The sequence below is a fragment of the Dermacentor variabilis genome, chromosome 7, assembly GCF_050947875.1.
Source record: "Dermacentor variabilis isolate Ectoservices chromosome 7, ASM5094787v1, whole genome shotgun sequence".
NCBI classification, from domain to species: Eukaryota; Metazoa; Arthropoda; class Arachnida; order Ixodida; family Ixodidae; genus Dermacentor; species Dermacentor variabilis.
This window is the reverse complement of record NC_134574.1, coordinates 148,134,456-148,155,465: the sequence shown is the minus strand read 5'-3', so window position 1 is coordinate 148,155,465 and position 21,010 is coordinate 148,134,456. Positions and strand designations below refer to the sequence as shown.

The following is a 21,010-nucleotide window of genomic DNA, read 5'->3' as shown; positions in this document are numbered from 1 at the left end:
ACAGCAGCTACCCACAACAACAAGGACTGCAAGGAGCGATAAGTAAGGCATATGGGGGGAAAGGGGGAGGGGACGTAATTAACGACACGCCCCACTGCTTGCCTCCGCTTTAGCGACCTCCTCCCGCCACCTTCCTGCGCAGCTCAGTAACCGCGGGAGCCGCTGATGCGTGAAGAGAGAGCAAGCTTATCTCGCAACGGCTTCGCGCCTGGCAGCCATGCATGCGACCAACGCTGAGAGCCGGGGTGGCGGGAGGAAACACTACGGTACCCCTCAGAGTTACGATGCTGCTTCCGCCGATTTCGCCGAGCAGAGCGTAACCATGACCGTGGCTCAGAATGAATGCGGCGCAGTCGGCGACTGGGGTGACGGCCAAAAAATGTGGAACCTCGTGGCATCGCTTTTAGGCTCTGAGTAAGTGCAGTGTCATTTTTTTTCTCCGGCTCCGTCTGTGGCAGATTGCATCGCCCATGAGCCCCGTCAAGCTTGCCGCAAGACGAGCGGCGCCTAGGGGTCGTAAACACAATTAGTGTGGATAAGGAGTGTGTGCGGTAGCGGGACCGGTGCAATGACGCGATAAGTGGAGCTACGAGGGCCCTTCTCGGTAGCGTCTTGGCTCGCTCGAAGGAAAAGAAATCTGTTTTTGTTCCGCGGTGAACATTGCATGCTGAAACTGAACATTTTGATTTTACGACGAACGCCATCTTCAAATAAAAGACGAGCTGAAGACGCAGCAAAATAGCATGGGCAAGGTTGTTTTGTTTAGGCGCTGTCCCTCAGTGACACCTAAATTACCTAAACATATTCTTGGGTAATGCTTGTTTAAATGTAAAAGTTTAGAATTCTTGTGTTTACATACAACACCTTTTTCTTCTCTTCTTTTTAAGCCTCCTATTACAATAATTGATGAACATCCCTAGAAACAAGCTGCCTTCACCAGCCATCTCAATTCATCACGCTGTTGGACATTGCCTGGATCTGTCCTGCTGGACTTAATTTCAACATCTAATGTCAATACTATCCACAAGCTAGGGCTAGTGAGATTAGCATAGCTGAAGAATCAACAACTGTGATTATCGTCAATGCAGTGTTTTTTTCTTTTGGTGTGCAAGCCTTGTTGCCATAAAAAAAATTCAGCTATGTTAATTATAAGCGTAATCATACAACATAAATTACACAATTTCAAACTTCAACAACAATAAATTTGTCTAATATCTTTAAAATTGCAACCATGACATTATTTATGATCTATGTCCTTTGAATGGCTTCCCAATGTGGAGTCCTGAAGACTTCAAGTGTCAATATCCCCTTAAAAACACTTCCCGATTGGTTGACACCCATGCATGCAACATTAGAGCTAGCAATGAAAGAGAGACATTCCAACGTGCATGTCATAGCGTTGTCACAGCTGAAAGTTACAAGCAAGCTTGTAAACGAAGGTTTATGTCAGTCAAGCGAGCTGCAACTATTTGAGGCCAGCGAGGCTTTGAGATCGCACGTGAATCGAGCAAAGGGTCATCAAGGCAATTGTGAGATACATTTTCAGTCCCAGTGACAGGTTATTATTTATGCACTTATCTAATCAAGCTTGCTATGTACACTATTCTCTTTCCAACTTGGAGAAAGCACTAGCCCGAGGTGCCTCAATCTGGTTGTAATTAGCGTTGATTCCCTCCAACAGAAACTGAGCATAAATTAGCACAAGAGATTGCACGCAACCACCCTCTTGTGTTTCTTATGAGCAGCTAGTTCTCTTTTCTCTTATAGGAACATCCAACTAAGCTGTTTATTGCTGTAGCATGAACGAATGCTGTTTGACTTGTTACCGGACTTGGCATACACGCGAGACTGACCTGTCTCAGAGAAAATTCACAATTTAGGGTACAGTCCCTCGCTCAGCACCTGTCAAAAGCAGCAATACGTCCACTGAATTTGTTACAGTAACCAAGGTTTTACGCCCTCAAGCAAACACCAAGTCTGTGAAAGACACCTAGTGGAGGGCTTCTGATTAATTTTGACCCCCCAAGGTTCATTGGTGTACTTCGAGTTGCCATTTGCTTTGCCCTCACCGTGCCATTCGCAAGTTGCCCAATCAGCTCAGCTAGCAAAATGACTGCTTGGAAAGGCTGTTTGTAGGGCGGAATCTCTGGGGCAGAATGAAATTTTTTTTCTTGACAGCGAAGCTGTTATTCTAAATAGCGTCTTATGTCTCTTTAGCAGCTTCATCTTAAAAACTTTTTGTGCGCAAACAAACAGGGACGAAGAAGTTTTTAAGATGAATCTGTTCCAACTAGGCCGACTCGCAGTTATCTTTAGCAGCTTTGCACTTCTTCCAAAAATGGATGCAAACATCCACCTTTCGCGGAAGTTCCAACGCCGTGGATGTTCTCACAAAGCTCACTTGCACGAGCTACGTGTAACGGTGGTTACACGTGCAGCAAGACACCACCAGGTCAATCCTCTTGCAGAACCTGACATTGGCGAGGCCCCCACTGATGAACAGCACGGCCGTGAAGAGCGCCACTGCCACGGAGCGCGCCGTGGCCGCCGTGCTGGTCTCCACCGAACTGTGCATCTCCATTCTCGGAAACCTGCTGGTGCTGTTCGTCTCGCTCTGGGACGAGCGCGTCAAGCAGCACCGTTCAAACTTGCTGGTCGTCAGCCTCGCGGTGACCGACCTCCTCACGGCCACTCTCGTCATGGTGAGCGAACGAAGGCTTCCGTGGTCAACGGCGCATTGCAATTCCAAACAATGCGGCCCCTTTCATGAGTTACAATTGCACCAAGAATGAAAGATGACCAAGGTGTGAATTAGCCCTAGAAATGTAAACAAATTAACAACATCGTGTTTTTTTTTCTTTTACCTCAACAATTTTCGTTCACATCTGGCCCTTGCGCTATCAACCCCTTTTTGTGCCATGGAAGAGCTGGGTTCATGCAAGCATTTCTGGTAAAAAACAGCCAAGAACCAAGCCCAGCTCCGTCAAAGGTACTTTTTATTTTCTAGCAACGCCATGGATGAGCTGGTTTCGTCTCAGTGCTTCGTCGTCCTTCTGGTGGATGACCACAAAACGCGGGGCAGCGCGAGCACAAGCAAATTTATTCTGGTAGAGGAAGTAAAACACGTTTGCAACTGACGTCCCTCAAAACAGTTTGGCCATTTTTGGTCAGAATTCGGGGTAATAGCGCGACACAGAAGGGGGTCAAACCTAGCCATCAAGTTCCCCTATTCTTTCCCAGACTTCGTTTGTCTGTTGGCTTCACGCGGCCGCAACAAACCTGTTTTTTTTTTCAATTCCAGTCTTGCGCTTTTCCTTCATCCGTTGCCTTTACGTGCTACGTGATATACATAATACCGTAATTACGTGTATAGCATACAAACATAACACACACATAAAACAAACTAGCCTGCCAGCACATCCTAATCAACTGTCCCGATTACCTCGACCTCCCATTACTCTATGCGTGATCTCTGCAGGTGTGTGGGCCTTGCCAATGATCGCTGCACACGCACATTTGATCCGCATGGCTTAGCACGTGGCTGGATGCCGTGGTACAACAACGCATTGCAACCGGCATGGCGCGTGCTGTTGTTCGACAGTGCGGCACGAAACATTGCACAAACGAGCCCGTCGGCAAATGTGGCAAGGTCGCGCTTGAGTAGCTAATTACCATATGCAGGTGGCAGACAACACAGCGACTACGTGTGACACACAGTCAATGTGGTTCATAACACATTCATGAAACTAGGTGCATGCTGCGGCACTTGCATGCTCTTCAGGCTTTTTTTTTTTAGCTGCTGGATGTGTAAAGCTAAGCATTGAATTTCATGTGTTGTAATGTAACTATTCCCTTTGTTCTTTTTTTTCCCCCCTTTTTGGTGGCTTGTGCTGGGCCAAGCCTGAAGTGCCCACTTCTTATACCCCTGATACAAGAGATGACATCCGTGTTATGAACTGGGATAGGGCATTACATCAGCTTATAAAAACACATCAAAACAAAGAAAAGCTTTCCAATGTCACTCTTCCAGACTGGCATTTGTTACTAATGATGGCTGTGTTCCCCTTTTTCAGTCTGGATTCAACATGTTGATTGATATCCAGTTTACCTCAGTAGAAAAAAAATTGCGTCGTCCTTATTCTTTATTTTTCTGTTTTCAAGTGAAGTAATTTGCTTTTCTCACAAGCGAACAGCTGAGGCTTGCACAGCTGTAAATACTAAATATAAAGCCAGGCAACTACATACAGCATGTACAGCCCTGCAGTGGAGGCCTGGAGGGATTCGTGCAAAGGGCGTTTTCATGTACATAGCCTTTGGGGCCTAAAGCCAAGCTAATCTTTAAAAAATCTTGACATTTGCTGAAGTGAAGTCTTCTCTGAGGCATCTCTAACTAATTTGCTCACAGCACTAACATCTACCAATGCAGCTGCCGTCGGTGTGTGCCCTGACCAACGACGGCTGGCCCCTAGACAACCCGGGCTTCTGCACCTTCCACGGCATCCTCAACTACTGGCTCACGTCCACGTCGAGCGTGACCCTCGCCATGATCGCGCTCGACCGCGGCGTGGCTGTCCACAAGCCGCTCGAGTACGTCCAGCGCTGCACGTGGGGCCGCCTGGCGCAGATGGTGGCGCTGCCCTGGACGCTCGGCATCGTCTTCGCTGTCGTGCCCGCCATCCTCGACTGGACCGCTTACCAGTTTGACAACATCGTCTGCGACGTCGACTGGCACCCCCGGCGCGAGCACGTCATCTACTACGCGGCAACCTTCTCCCTCTGCTTCGCCATGCCGGCGGCCATTGTGCTCGTCCAGTACGCCCGCATCCTCGCGTCGGTGCGTCGCTTGCGCTCCAACTCGGTTGTCAATCCGCCGGTGGTGGTGGTGCCAAAGGGGAACGTCTCCAACGGAACGCTGTCCCGCCAGCTGTCCTTTCGCCGCCGAGCGGGACAGGGGAACCAGAAGATCCTCGTTAGCATCTTGGCGGTGATCGTCATATTCTTCCTTTGCATCACGCCGTTTTGCTGCACCAAGCTGGTCAAGGTGCTGTTTGGGCCCAAGGCCATTCCGGACTGGCTGGACATGCTCTCGACTGTGGTGCAGTTCCTGGCATCCGTCGTGAACCCCTTTGTGTACTCCATTGGACTAAAGAGCTTCCACGAGGCACTGTGCAGACTTTCGCGCAGCGGACGACAAAGGTTGCTCTGGAGTACTTCAGTGTGAGTGGCCAGAAATTGCAAGACAGAGACTGGCATTGCTTTTGCAATGTTTGTACGGCTGTGTAGATTACATAGAGAAAAATATACCCCTTTTCTCCCTTCAACAATGGTTCCTAATGAGTGTTACGCAAATTTGGATCCAGTGAAGAGGAAAAACTGCAAGATGAAAGCAGATGCGCGAAGGAGTCAATGTAAGTGAACATTCTACCACTGCCTTCAAACATATATTTAGCAGGACACGTGCAAGTGTGCAAGAGAAGTAGGTCAGCTACGTAGCCTTCAATTTCAGGTATAAAATATGGGACAAAACAACATATCAAGCATATTCTTCCAGCATTATGGGATAGAGCAGTATTCATTTTGCAGCTTCCAGGAACAGCTGGAGGCATGAGGTCTTGTCAACTCGTCACACTGTTCCCCTCTGGACTGTGCTAAATTCAGAGTTGAAAATGCTGCAACTTGGAAATGTGGGGAAGACTGTCCAGAAAGCATCCGATTTTTTTATACTGCCCAACCAGAGTTGCACTGTAGTCCCAACCAAACTTTGTACCACGAGGTTATCCAAATTTAATGTTAAAATGCCAGTGTGCGGGTTCGGGCCCCCCATTATTGTGTGATCATCAGGTGGTGTAAAATGGATGTGTTCATGCTAGGTGAAGCTATACCATAAATGCCCAGGAGCTCTGTTTCGTGTGGTTGCTACGTAACAATTTGCCAGTTGACGTCACCAGGGCCCTCGTTCACAAAATTATTTTGCAAGTGCGATCCACAACTGGCCACGACTGAAGCAATTATTTCATCCAGAAGCTAGTTACTATCATTAGTGGCAGTCACCCAAATGTTGGCGAACTAGAAAATGCTCTCACAAAAGAGAAGTTTGGGGAATATGTGCCCACCTCTTTCTGACCGCAAGGCAGGACACAGGTAATCTGGTTAAGATGGAGGAGTGAAAAGCGGCGTTCATTCAGGACAGTTACAGCGAGCAAAAGCCTTGCTATTCAGCTTAGTTCCAATGTCGAGATGTGTCTCTCCTTTTATGCAAAATACTGCCAGAACGAATTCCAGATTTGAAAAGGCCAACACAGTTCACCTTTATACACACACACATACGAGCGTCAAACTTGTTTCTGATTTTGTGGAAAAGTATTGTACTCCTGCTCTGCTTTTTGACCATGACCACATCACCAGTGGCCAGTTCATAGCCAACACCAACCACCATACCTGTCTCTCTGGTCATAACTACTGTGTGGCTACCATAGCTACATAGTAGCTACCACAGCTACATAGTAGCTACCACAGCTACACAGTAGCTACCATAGCTACTGCGGAGTCCGGACCCGAACTTTATTGTGTGGTTTTTTATTGCAGTGCTGACCGGCACTTCCTATGCTGGCCAGAGCAGCTCTATGGCCGTTGCAAAGAGCAGCGACGGCACCACCACATGCGTTTCGTTGTAAAGAAACAAATAAATTGCTGCGGACGCCTAAGCTTTCTCACTGCACGGGCAAGTTCTCTGTAGCGATCTTCGTTGTAGAGGCGTTTACAATACACGTGAAAGATACGAGTTTGGCTGGAACATTTGAAATCTTTCAGTTATACAGGCCACTCTGTTGCAACTACATTAAAATGCATTGCCTGTTGTTGCCGCCGAAGTACCTGCACAAGCCACCCCTTTCAGAGTCTCTTTACTTTTTTTAACAAGTGTCAAATGCTAGGTGATAGTGCAGAAGTTAGCACGTCCAGTTCCCAAGTGCTATACATTGCTGTAGCGGTGCGAGCTCAAATCCTAGCGAGTAAGGTTCTGTTTCTTCTTTTTTCTTTATCATCCAAATGGGAGAGCGAAGTTAAGAATAAACAGATGACCTGATGATGATTTGACTATGACAGTGGCCATCATCATCACCATAATGGAAATCGCAGATGCAGTAAATCTGGAATTTAGTAAAGCAATCAACGGGGCTAGTTGGTGGCCGTTCATGATTATATTGCGCTTGGTGTTACACTGACAAACGATAGGGACAGCACGTGAACGTACGTAGCGCAATACATCTCTGGTTTAAATCTGGTTTCGAGCTTTCTTAAGGAGGAACGTGGCATCTGAAATAGACTTCCTTATTTCTTCATGCATTTTGATGAAAAGTGGCAGAGTTACTGGTCATAAATAAATAAATAAATGTTTCTTTGATGCTACCATAAAATTTTCAGTTGCGTCTTCATAACTTTCTAATCTACAAATGTTTTCTCCTTTTGGGCTTGTCCTAGGCCTGAATGACTTGTAGAATGCAATAGAAGACTTGTTCAAAGCACTGTGCATTCCAAAATGAATAGGTGAGGGTGTCACATTCTTAGATTTTTTTTATTTACAACATAATTTATAGTTTTCATCTTTTAAGAGGTACAACAGGCATCTAGAATGTGAAGAACTAGCTGAATCATTAATTCAGAAAAAAATATCACACTAGGGAAAAGCAAGAATGCCACACCCTGAACGTCAAATGGAATTGAAATAGACCTAGCAGTCGCAAAGAAATCAGCGGGACAAGCTGAGCAGGAGGCAAGAAAAACAGCCTTGAGAAAAATGGCTTTCAAGGTTACACCTTTCATTTTACTATATCAAAAGGCACTAGGGTTGTAGCCACTGAAGTCCTATCAAATGTGGGGCTTATGGAGCGCTTTGCCTTTAGTCTGAAGTGCTTTGCTTGCCTTTTTTTTTTTTCCACGACACCCTCTTTTCGCCTGCCCTGTGAAGAGTGCGTTGGCCAGGTTGCAGACCCAATGTTGCACAATATCCCACGAAAGCACCAGCGGGTCCCAGAATTGTACTATTTGCATGCTGCCTAATTGACAGCTGCCTCCAGTAACGCAGACAGGCTTACGCCTTAGTGCCACTCACATAATTCCTCTGTTGCATTCAGTGATGCATTTTCGTCTTTTTGGAGCAACGACTGGACGAATGCTTTCAGCACCATTTCGAAATTTTTCTTTTTTCTTTTTTTTCTCAAGACAATGGCCAAGGAGCTGCAATTCAGAAAAGCACTGATACACGAGCAGCAACGCAGCTGAAACATGCATGCCTTGCAAGCCAACACTTATGCAGAGGCTTACGCATTGCTTTTGTAGCATAGTGTTTGCACCAGCTACCATATTTTGATAATGTTGTATTTTACTAACTCTTCCTCCATTGAACATCGCGAGCGCCTGGAGAGCTTACAAAATGCAGTGGTAGGTTTTTTTTAATATTGTGAACATAGCCAAATGTGACATTATTTTGCCCTGCCCCCTATTTCTTAATGAATGAAAATTTGCACTTTTCATTTTTCTTGTCACCATCACATCAGCCACACACTTTGGGCGTAAACGAATTGAAATAATCAAGCCAAAAAGGCAGGAATGTTCTGACCAGCACTGTAGCTCAAGGAATGTGACCAAGAAACAAAGATTAACTAAATAAGAACCCAACTTTGGTGCGCGATGTGCATGATCACAGAGCCCGAGGTGCTGATGTGCAGAATGCTAAGCTGCAGGTCTGAGGAGTCCACGCACAATGTGCTTTATTGCCGAGTCTGAGACACTGACGTGCGAAATGCCTAGCCACGGGTCTGGGGAGTCTGCGCCCGATGTTCTTGATCGCCGAGCCTTGGAAGACTTAGCCACAGGTCTGAGGACTGCGTGTGCAATGTGCTTGGTCATGCAGTTCTTGGTCACAAAGTGCGCATCGCTGATGCCCAGAATGCCCAGGCCTGAGACGTCCAGAAATGGAGGCATTGGCCATGCTTCTGCGATGTCCACTTTGCACCCGTTTCGATACTCATTGAGATCACAGTGGTCGAGACAGCTGACAGCTTGCGAGGTGCAAAGAGCAGACGACGCTCCAACAAAGCGAATGCCGGTCCAATGGCAAAACGCGCTTGAATCGTGGGGGGTGCGGTCAATCAGAAACTTTGGAACAACCTTGAATCATTTGCTTTTTGTGCACTTGTTTCTGTGTGGAGGAGATAGCCAAAGTGGCAAATTTGAAGACAGAGACATGCACTTTCTGACGGACCAAGATGGTGGCGCTCGGTTGCGCCATTTCGGAGATATTGTGGCTTGAAAAAAAAAAAAACACGAAGCTTTCTTTTTTTTTCGTTATTTCAACACAATATTTTGCCAGCTTGGCTAACACAACAATTGTATCTTCTAGAGCAATTCCACATGGTTTTCAGTGAAGATATTTCGGAGACAGATACCAAGATAGTTACAGAAACTGAAGATTCGATTCAAAAAAAAATTTGGGGGGGGGGGGCATCTTTCGCAATAAGAAAGCTGCATCCCCCTTAACTTCTCGCACAGTAAAACCACTCAATGAGCTCTGCTTGCTCACGTGAACCTGCTGGTAAACCAAGCTTATTGTGCATGGTTAGGTTATCCAAACTTAGTTCGCAAAAGGCTGCTATCCAAAGCAACAGATAGCGAAGAGATAAGTGCATCGTCTGCTCTTTTCGTCTGCATCATGCATTGCCATACCCCCCCCCATCCCTTGTTTACAAACATGCAGCCTGTGCGCATCGCAAACCACTGCAACAAGGAGACAAGCAAAATCCCTACCTCCCCCTTCTGGACGTTCATGTTCTGTCCCGAAAACGGGTAGAGGGCCTTCACTTGCGGAACCTTACGTTCCTCCACCACCGTCTGCATCGCCTCCTTCTCGACGACCTCGTCAACCCACTCCTCGACGGGAACCAGCTGCAACTCTTCTGTCCAGTCATCGGACGGTTCCGCATCTTCATTCAACGCGTCCAAGTACTGCAAGGAAGCACAGAAAAAAAAAAAAACTAATTCGTAGAACCCGTTTCAGGTCAAAAACATAATGTTAGTTAGGTAACATTGAAAGTACACAAAAAGGCTCAAACACAGTAGAACCTTGTTCATATGTTTAAAACAAATTGTGGGAGAAACATACTAAATGGGAAAATGCACGATCCAAACTAACTAAAAGAATCGCAGACTCATATGTAGTTGACATTTACGTATTGCGAAGCGCGCGCAAAATTGTTGCGGCACAAGACGGCTGTCGCTTTTGCAGTTGTTTGGCAAGCTTACATTTGCACACCTCGAATTCGGCCTGGGTTAACTTAATTTACTTCTGTGGTTTTACACGCCAAAACCATGTTACGATTATGAGGCACGCTGTAGGGGGAAGGTCTCTGGATTAATTTTGACCACCCGGGGTTCCCTAACGTGCACCCAATGCAAACACATGGGCGTTTTCGCATTTCGCCCCCATCGAAATGCGGCTGTCATGGACGAGATTCAATCCCATGCCCTCGGGCTTAGCAGCGCAATGTTAAACCCACTGTGCCACCACGGTGAGTAATTCGGCCTGGGTTAGCAGGTTCTTCCAGCGGGGCATTTTGGCGGTAAATTTTGATGTGCTCATTTGGCGCGAATCGTTGTGGCACAAGATGCTGATGCGCGTCGAGTCGGGGAGGCACGAGCGGCCCGGGACGCACATTGTCGTTTTTCTGTTGTGATAGTGTTTTAAGACGGCAATGGGAAACTGAAACGAAACTTTGCTGCCGGGTGACGCGAGAATACGATGCTGCGACAGCAAAACATGACGCTCACTTCGTAACGCCTGCAGCAGGGAACAGTGGCACGTTTAGGTTATTGCCTGTTAAAACCGTGCAGTACGCTTCCAACAGCACTTCGCCACGCACGCTGTGACACAGACAGCTGAAAGATGGCTATCGCAATAGGCTTGGCGGCGTTAGCAGTGAATGCGGCGTACGGCAAACCGCGAAGAGATTTGCCATTACCGGAACAGGAAACCGAGCGAGCGCCAGTGTTTTCAAGTGACATGGGCGAGTGAGCACTGCAAGGAAGCTGCTGCGGAGGGCGCAACTGTTTTCGATCATGCACGCTTCGTGCATTTTTTCTTTATCTGGGATCTAGCGACTGGAAAACGTACCGTACGACCCCAGTTGGGCAATGTACTGAACGTTCGTGCTAAGAGATTGTGATTTCCCGGAACGTATCAACCAGTAAAAAAAGAAGCGAAATTGTATGGGGTCATTTTTTGTGTTCTCCACCCCAAACGCTGGCGCCAGGAAATAGTAAGAAACGGGACTGTATCAACGAGGTTCTACTGTATAGTCAGAACTCGTAACGAAATAATGGATATAACAAAGCAAGTGAAATTCCTTTTGAAATCCCCATAGAGATCCATATTGCAGTACATGCAATAATGGATATGACAAAGTAATAAATATAACGAAGTAATTTTGGCTCCCTCTTCAACTTTATTGTGAAGCTTTACTGTATGTAGTTTTCTGTGAAAGAAAAACAACCATGAGAACACATAAAGAAAACAACCACAAAGGAAAAACTTTTTCCTGTCCAATCGTTTCTTTATGTTTTTGCATATTTTTCACCACAAGAAGTATGAAACAACTAGCCCAGCAACAAGTAGCAATATGTCAAATATGTACATTATATATGTACTTAAGGGGGTACGAGCCATTCATTGCCAAGAGGAAACTATCGTCATCATAATCAGCAACTATCATCATCAGCAATGGCTAGAGCATCGTTGTCGTCATCCAGAGCTGGTTCCGTTGCCGCTCATCATTCCAGCGTTGAATTTCATGTCTCTTCTGTCGTCATAAGGGGAGGCAGCGTTAAATTTCTTTTATTTAGGTCTCCAGGCTTTTGTCAACTAAGCCGGGAACTAAGGTTCTTGATGAAGCTGGTATACTCCCTATACAGGCACCGCTCAACAGACACCCCCTGTCTAAATTAGCCCGGGAAGGTATAAAGCTTGAGCCCGTACCGAGGAACATCTACCCAATATATAACGAAGGTCGCAGAAGAGTGCGGGCTAGAACCATCCTTCAACGAATTGATCCTTAAGGCGGCAGATGCATTCTTCGCCGCCGCCGCCAAATATGGCAGCGAAGACAGGTTTGCAATCTCGGTTGTTGACGTGCGCGGAACACTTATCAGTGCAGCGTCAATTTACACTAAACACGTGAACGAGGTGGAGGTATCCGCGATAGCCTTGACTCTTCAAGCCGCAAAATGCCCGACAACCGTTTTCTCCGACTCACGCACGGGGGTCAGGGCTTTCTCGTCCGCTCTAGTTTCTAAACACGCAGCTGGCATTGTCAACAGATCTTTTCATATTACTACGGGCGAAGAAACTGGAGGTCATACCATAGCGTGGTTCTCGGCCCACGTGAACAATATAACTAACCAAGTGGGTTGCAACCCTAACGAGTGGGCCAACTGCCTGTCACGTGAATTCACGAACCGTGCCTGAGCTAACGGTCCGGCTCTCCCACACGATTGCCCCTTCAAAGATCCTCTTACCACCTATCACGAAATTAGCATTACAGACACAGCAGGAGGCAATTCCCTCCCCCCAGCCCGAAACTGAACAGGGCTCAGGCCGTTACTTTCAGGCTATTACAGACCAGATCATACCTCACCCCCACAGCTCTTAGTTGGATAAACCCCAACTTCCCGCAGTCGTGCTCCAAATGCGGTCACACATGCTGCTATTTCGACTACATGCTCTGGCTGTGCCCGTACAACACGGGCTCCGACCTTCGATACAAGTCCAAGTGGGACGCCTTGCTGAAGAGCTTGGATTTCACGAACCAACTACAGGCCGTCCAGAGGGCCCGCCACGTCGTGGAGAGTCACCATCTCCCTGTACCTTCGTGGGCGGAGCCACCAACTTGATCGGGGAGCCTTCGGTTCCCCCCAATCAAGTTCCTCAGGACACTCCAATAAAGTTCTTGTCACTGTCACGGCGGTATGAACCATTGCTTAAGGGGGTATTAGTCATTCATTGTCTTGCGTGACGGGTGCATTTAATAACAGACGTGATACGAGAATGTGTGTGCATACCTATCATCATGACGACCAACAATCAGGACGGTAAATATGTTCGTACCTTTGTTTGAAATTCTATGTCCCCACTGTGTCATGTGCTAAACAGCTTCGGTGGTCAACCATCTTCACAGAGTGGAACGGCTCATGAATTTCTTTCGTTTTTCTTTTTTAATATCCGATATTCATTTAAGCATACATGCTGAATGCAAGTAGGCAAAAAATATTAATAATAATAATTTGAAATATAAATTGCCAGTCAGGTCGTTTGACTTTACTGCAATTCACAATAATTAGCCATACTGATCTGACGAGATTTGACTGTTTCGTGGCTTCGTGCTCGGAAGAGAGAGGCTACTCACGATGGCCAGGGAGTCCACGCCGGAGCGCACCATGCGATCGGCCTGGTCTCGAAGTCGCCGAATGTCAGTGCCGTAGGCGTTCATCTCGCTTTCCAAGCAGCTGTGGCGCTGAAGGAGCGCCTGGGCGCTCGGCTCGTCCTTGCCGTAGTCCTTGCTCGACACGAGCGCCAGCTTCTCGCGCACCCATGACTCGGCTTCGTTGGCATCAGCGTGGTACTGTGAGCAAAGACACGGGACATACGTCGGCAAACCAGTTCGAGGACAAGCGTAAGATGAGTAACGTGCTGCAGTTGGACAGGCAGTCTTGTACGTCTTGCCTAGAAAGCGTCGACAATGTATTCTTAGAAGAAAGTTCAAGTAGTTTTAATGCAGCCATATTTCAGTGTTCCAGGCCAGTATTAAGACAAATGTTTCTGAGCAGGAACTATTCGTAAGATTAGACCCCAGGGAGTCTGGATGCTGGAGATACAGTTTTTAACAAAGTCGCATTTGACACAAAAATACTTTCGTTATACCCAATTATTTGTTCTAAGCATATATTTGCTGCATACTGATATCAGCGAGAAACATTTTAACTTGCACTTTTATATTCAATAATTTGTTACATCAGTGTTTTCATTAAATTAAGGTATCGACAGGCAACGACAAACAGCACTTACAAATAGGGAGTGTTGTTAATCCCAGCCCGCTGCTTTTCCTATATATTTATTATTATTGGAAGTTAGTGTAGCTTAAATAAGCAGCTAAACCTAACCACTTAATTTCCGTAGATGAAAACGTGTTCATGGTCGTTTTCCAGAGGCTGAAATTTGCCTATGTGATACTCTGCTGCTGAATTTTGGCACGGCGACCAAAAATGCCGAGGCTACTTCAAACGCTATGCTTCCCACAAACACTGGGGAAAGCTAGCAGCCTTGCACAACAAACCTGGAAGGCCTCGTAGGCATCTTCCAGACGCTTCCTCTTCACAGCCGCCAAGTCAGCCAGCTCGGCCCAGCGCTCGTGGAGGGCTTGCAGACGCTGCTTCACGTCTGCACTCTGGCTGTGGCGACCCTCGACAAGCTTCTCGCCAGCCAGGATCAGACGCTGGATGTGGCCGTCGTGGCCTCCGATTTCAGCTTCCAGTGCCTGCAATGATTGCGTTTCCCTTTCAATGGACGTTTCCAACTCGGACAACAGTGACTTATTGCATTGCCGTTTGTCTCATCGCTGCAACATAACACTGCACAATTCGGCGGCTGTCGTCACAGGCCAACTGCTAACAAATTCCGGGCTGTAGAAAGCCTAGTCTCATATATAGTGTAGGTATAGAGAAAAATCTTTTGTTTGACATATGAGTGGATGCATCACGAAAAGCTTGCAAAAACAGACATTCTTGACACTGAAACTAAAAAACAACCATTGAAAAATTTTTACAGTGAAGGTCACCATTATCGCTCAGTGGAAATGATGCAGAACTTCAAATGTTGAGAACCCGCAAGGTAGCTAGGCATGATCTCCGAGACAGTGTGGCATGTTCAGCATTCTAAAGACCTCAGAGGTCATAGTCTGGGATAAACATCACATCAGCTTACCCCCAGGTGCAAGCACCGTCTGTTCAGTTGCTATTCAAGGGCTGGTAACAGAAAATTCTGACAAGTACCTTCCTTGCAGCTTCGTCAAGATTGCTTTAATAGCATACACTACTCATTTATAGCCAATACAGCCAAAGTGAGGTTCAATTGCAGTTGACCTTTAGAAGCAACAGATGTTTCAAAAAACGACACTGAACCTTTTTCACAGTGAAAGCAAACTTCGCTTGCATCACGTTGGTGGGAAATGAACCAGACGCATCCTAGTCATCCTTGTTTTCTTCTTATTTTAGCATGCATTATCTGTTTAAATGCATATACTGCATCTATCGCTAGTTTATTGTAATACCCCTATGTAATGCCCACATAGGCCTTTAGGGTACTTCAATAAACAAAAAAAGAAAAAAAAAAAGGCGTGCGCACGAACCAGAACGCTTCTAGAACTACTGAACTACGTGGCATGCATTCTTGTCACGAGATGCCACCCTTGAATGCGATGACACCGCACCAAAACGTGGAACAGACGGTCCAAACCTTGTGTTTCTGTTGGAGCGAGACCAGGGCCAGCAGGTCTTTGCCAGCGACCACGGCCTTGCAGATGCGCTGCTTCTCGCGGATCCAGGCCTCTTCTTCCTCGTGGTCCTGCACGAACTGGAAGTAAGCCCTCCACTCGTCGAGCTGCCGTCGACGCCGCTTGGCCAGTTTGCCGAGCCTGCATGACAGGAAGAGAGTGGTCGCAAGAAAATAGAGTGAGCATTACTTTTGTTCCGTTGAAATAATGTTGCGAGGAAGTAGCACATCCGCTAACTGCTCTGACAACTGCTTTAGAAAGTACACAGTGATGTGCGTTATGTACATAAATAGCGAGCACGGAACCACACCGTGTGTTTGCACGACTGCTGACCGCGCTCACCACAACCGAGCACTCAAGTCCTTCTTTGCTTTCCTGGGCTCAAGTTGGCCCAGTAAAATAGGATTCTTCCAATTCAGCCTTTCAGCTAGTGCTTCTGGCTTTTTCACCATTGCTATGCTGTCACAACAGAAAGGATAAGAAAGTGCTTCAATGCTTTGCAGAATTGTTGATATATGAAGCCACGAACCAAAGCAAACAGTTCAGGCAGCTTAGGCTTTAGATTTGATTTTTACCATATGCGATTCCTGAATGTGCAACCAAACTGAGGTGTCTGAAGATTTGTGCGCTCCTCATCAATTGACATGTAACTGACATGGCCAAGAATCGAACTGGCAGCCTCATACTCACCAGCAGACGACCATATTGCCCCTGTTCTCTCCCCTATTTCTGTTCCTCGTACCTCTCTATGGATAACTAATGCTTTTTATTATTTTATTCGTTAATCTGCAAGATTCCCACGGTTCTCGCTGGCTTCTAGTGACTTCTAGCATTCCCTACTGACCACTGCTATTGATATCCCATAATCTCCCAGTGAAGCGACTCTCCCCTCCTGTATCATTTTCCCATAGAATGATGCTCGATCAAGGCATTGTGTAGCGTCCCTGTGCCTCAGGTTCAACGGAGCGTCAATTCGTTAGCCTACTAAAAGCACAACTACATAATTCTAAAACCCGTCAGAGAAGCCCAAGCATTGCTTAAGGCTAACTTCACCTTGGGCATACCACAAACAAACAGTGCCACTGATTAACTGCGGAATCCTGGGCATAAGAAAGGCTAGAAGGCTATGCCATCAATGAGACCTGCATTCAAATGACAACAGAAGCTTCAATCCAAATGACGATAACAAATGGATAAGAAGGGCCACCTTGGTTGTTTCCTACAGTCTGCTTATGCCGACCAACAATTCGAACACACTCAATTATTCAGACAACCTCATGGCGCTGTCAGTCAGCCCATCGACATAACGTATAAGGATGACCAATATTTCAGACGCCTTAGAGTTCACCGTTCAACATTTCAGACTCCGCCTGCATGACCGTATACTAACCATCCACTGAGATCAGCAGGCAATTACAAGTCTTTGTTTTGATGCATTGCCAGCACGTCCTCAAAACCCAAAGTAGCGAACAACACTACTGACTGCACCCAAGCCACAGGACAAACCATGCCGCTAAGTTGTCAAGGCTGCTTTTGAGAGCTTGTCATGTATGTTCCGAGCATCCCATATTTTTACGGAGTCCCGGCCTTACGGACACTTACGTGGCATAGTCAGCGTTGAGGTCATCCAGCTTTCGCTGCAGCACGGGCCCTTCCTTGTGTCCCTGCTTTAGCAGAGGCGTGGACTGCTGGGTGAGTCTGCGGATGGCCTCCCCTTGGGACGCCAGGTTCAGCTCGTCCAGGGCATGCTTCTGGAGCAGGTCCTCCACCGCCAGCAGGTGGCAGCCGTACTCGTCCGACAGGAAGCTCCCCTGTTCCACAAGATTGGTCGATTCGCGAGGTTTGATTTTGCAAGGAGACCACAAGCATGCAGCTATAAGAGGTGCCGTTAGTGCGAGGGCTCTGGATTAACTCTGGACAAAGTCCTGTGGGCAGCACATGCACCCATTTTCCATAGCGTATCGCAATGGCATGCGACAGCACACCGTGAACCGCAACAGCGGAGAGGCATGGGAAAGGTGTGCCTTTGCCTGTTCTCCCAATTTCCCCGTCATCTATGCAACATTTTAACACATCATTCCGTGAGTCTTGCGAGAAAGGAAAAAAAGGCACCTGTCCCTCTATAAATAGGATGGCTCGCTCATGGAAGGAAAGGAAAGACACACTCTCCCCGGCCGCAACCAACCTGGACTACCTGACCCTCTTGCAAGCGAGATCACTACTCAACTGACCCCGTGTGACAAGAGGTGAGACACCTTTCACTACAACTCTTTGCGGTGTGGATGCCTCTTCTACAAGTGCTCAGTGATTACTTTATCACGTTTAGCATATAAAATTTGAATGTAAGCCGTCATTTTGCCTTACTCTCCTAAGCCCGTTGTAAGTGCGCATACCCGACCCTGCGCTACGGGTCGGGGATGCGTCACGGAGAGACTGAGTGTGGCTAGAAGCGGAGCTTGCCTTTCACCCAAGCCGCACGCAGAGTACGCCCGATACTGTGGGACTAACTCTGCATCAAGTTTGAGGTCGAATGACGGCAACAGGAATCCAGAAGGGCTCAATTCCAAAGATGCACCGCCGCCTAGTGGAAGGGTCCATGCCTACCTCAACCTCCTTTATCTCGCTGTGAAGAGTGTCCGCCTCTCGAAGCATGCTCATGAGCATGCTGACGTTGTTCAGTGTCACACGGTGCTTGTTGAGAAGGTCCAACAGCAAGTGCCATCGTCCCATGATTTCTTTCTCCCTGAAGAAAAAGAATAAAGAAGCATGCGTTACTTCTTGTTGTACAGCAATTGCAAAAGCGACGATTAAGCTCTTACATTGTAATGCTGTATGCAGCCGCAGATATTAAAAAAATTATCTGTAACTACATCGGAGAATTCAGCACAGAACTTCCTGCAAATAAACTTTGCCTTGAAAAAACATTTAAGACTGCTCCCGTCCTCCAGCTCTACATTTATACACTTGTTTGCCAGGTTTCACTACTATCTCCAAGAATTGCATCAAAGGAAGCCTCAGTCAATCATGTTGGTAGCAAAGTAACCTCACTTCTTTGCACAGTTATTGCATCACAATTCCAGAAGGCTTCAGGTCAATGTACAATATTGTACTCTGATCCACAGAACTTGCACAAGAGAGCTCATCGCAGAAAGAGTGATTCATATTATTGTTCGAGGGCCACACCCAAGCTGTGAGGGGAACCGTACTGGAAAGCTTTGAAGGAATTGCAACCACACAGGGCTTGTAGCAGTTCTTATAAGAAAAAGAAAAACAAAATTATGAATTACAGGTTTTGAAGAACTTCTGAGGCTCCTACGAAGTATTTTCAAAAAACAATAGCAACATTACATTCGACAGCTTGAAAACAAAATCCTGTCTTCAATGACAAGCAAGCTCTTTTTAAACCTTTTCCTCCAAAGATAATTCTAAAAAGATATGTCCCAAGATACAGATCTTTAACATGCTTGATAGAATTTGCACATTAAACAAATGGTGGAAATACATTTATAACAATGTAATTTAATGAAGACAATACATAAAAAAATTTAATGCTAAAGAAGGTTGCCTTCAATGCACTGCTTGAAGTTTTTTATTTCCAGCAGCACCAATAACATAATGAATGTGAATTTCCCAAACACAACTTTCGTATTCCTTGAGAGTGAGTAAAGCCACATTCAGGCTGGGCACAGCAATAAATCGAAAACATGGAGGCAAAGGTGAGGGATTGTTTACATCAACTTGCATCCTATGTCTGTCTAGTGAGATGTCTTCTTCATTGGAGGATTGGGAGCTCAAATCAAGAAATTCCGCCAATATCACTGTCCTTTTATTTCAGATGCTGAAGAATTGTCACAGCCCACTATCTGCAGTTTCTTTGCGGAATGCTCCAACCACCACACGTGCCACCCGATGACGACGACATTTTTCTTGTTGCCAACTTTAAACATGCTTGCGGTGAAATTTCTAATTTTTTTCAGTTTCATTTGTGACCGAGAAACAGAACTAGGTGCGTGGACACCCTCAGAGTGTCCTTGCTAAGACAAATTTGTATTTCTTTAGTGCGAACTAGCCCGGTTTGTCCATGTTGGCCAGTGTGCAAAATGTGTGGGCATGTTTAGCTCCTATGTGGAAGGTTAAGGGTTAACTGCATGTAAATTAAAGAAAAAGGTACACGCAAAAGATTTCATGAGCAAGGGATCTGGTCCAGACATTGTCAAATTCCACCGTATTGTCGAATTCTGCAGTGCCGGTATTTCTGGCCAATGAGAGAGGCTGTAGCAGCCCACTGGGCCAATCGGAGCTGACAAGATGGCAAATTTCACAATATTGCAAAATTCCACAATTTAACACCATACCGCCATTCATAACTGCAAAGCTGACAGCCACGACGTATTGGCTTGACATTTGGATAGCACTAACCTTGCAAACTGCTATGTTCCAACTAAACTTGCTAAGCTAAGCCACGAAGAAAAGTAAAACATCTTTTAAGCACTTATTGAAATTTGAAGCTTGTAGAGGCCTCGAAAATAGCACTTTAGTATTTAAGCATCAACTTTTCAAAACTTTTCAAAACTAAAAAAAAAACTGCAATATACAATGAGACCTGGCAATACAGACATCCCTGCAATGTACCTCGACCTGGAGGCTATCGCTGCGGCATGAAACTGAAGACAACTCAGCAGCGAATTATGACTTGTGCTGACTTACTTGACTCGAATCCTTGCTTTCGCGTGGTAATTCTCTGCTTCCAGCTGGTCAGCCATTTTTGTCAGGTTCTGAAACCTTTCCTCCTGTAAAATGAAACAGAAAGGAAGAGCATTTACATATACTTGATCAATTCTAAAATAAAAATCAAGGGGCACTCCCAGCTAGACCGTACTCATTAAAGGCACGCCTAAAACTTCTACACCCATATAAATATGTGTGCCCCGATTTTCTCTAACAGAAACGACTGTGCACCAACAAGCTTCACTGTCGTTAATGGGTCATCACATTGGTGCATGAAAAAGATAAAGTAAAACATTTGCGCTGTGTTTTCCTGACAAGGGAATGCGATGTACATGAAGCTCAGGCATGTGGGCGAGCTCAGAAATGTAACAAAACATGCAGCTCACTGCGACAGTAACGAAATGCGAAGTGAAAGCACAGAAGATTAAAATTCTGGCTCAACCCGCTTCCTTTAATAGCCTTTTACTATGTTGTAGTGCCAACATAGTAGCTTACGTAGAAGCTTAAAAAGTAATAGCCTTTGAGCTTAAAGTTCAAGATCTCGTCAATACCTAACAAGGTCGACCTCGCTGATATGACATGGCATAAATCTGCTTCAATTACTCCTGATTGCTCCACCACAACATCTAAATCCCTAGACTCCTCAAGCTTCTCACACAACAGCACGTGTGCCTCAAAAAGATTTA

At 46.2% G+C, this 21,010-nt stretch overlaps 2 protein-coding genes across 5 annotated transcripts in view; one reads left to right on the top strand and one right to left on the bottom strand.

The window, feature by feature from the left end:
* kst (spectrin beta chain, non-erythrocytic 5 kst) overlaps positions 1 to 21,010 on the bottom strand; it is a 223,525-nt gene that overhangs the window by 73,186 nt on the left and 129,329 nt on the right. For all 4 annotated transcript variants that reach the window (XM_075699633.1, XM_075699636.1, XM_075699634.1 and 1 more), the window contains exons 10-16: positions 20,304 to 20,386; positions 18,201 to 18,339; positions 17,199 to 17,407; positions 15,560 to 15,737; positions 14,382 to 14,582; positions 13,455 to 13,670; positions 9,805 to 10,002 (exon numbers count right to left, since the gene is read on the bottom strand). In XM_075699633.1, the coding sequence (XP_075555748.1) occupies positions 9,805 to 10,002; positions 13,455 to 13,670; positions 14,382 to 14,582; positions 15,560 to 15,737; positions 17,199 to 17,407; positions 18,201 to 18,339; positions 20,304 to 20,386 (1,224 nt within the window). The remainder of the gene's footprint in view (positions 1 to 9,804; positions 10,003 to 13,454; positions 13,671 to 14,381; positions 14,583 to 15,559; positions 15,738 to 17,198; positions 17,408 to 18,200; positions 18,340 to 20,303; positions 20,387 to 21,010) is intronic.
* Positions 130 to 5,557, top strand: LOC142588146 (G protein-coupled receptor 161-like). The gene is made up of 3 exons (XM_075699638.1): positions 130 to 414; positions 2,469 to 2,702; positions 4,427 to 5,557. Exons 2-3 carry the CDS (start codon positions 2,496 to 2,498, stop codon positions 5,219 to 5,221), a joined length of 1,002 nt encoding a protein of 333 aa, XP_075555753.1. The 5' UTR covers positions 130 to 414; positions 2,469 to 2,495; the 3' UTR covers positions 5,222 to 5,557.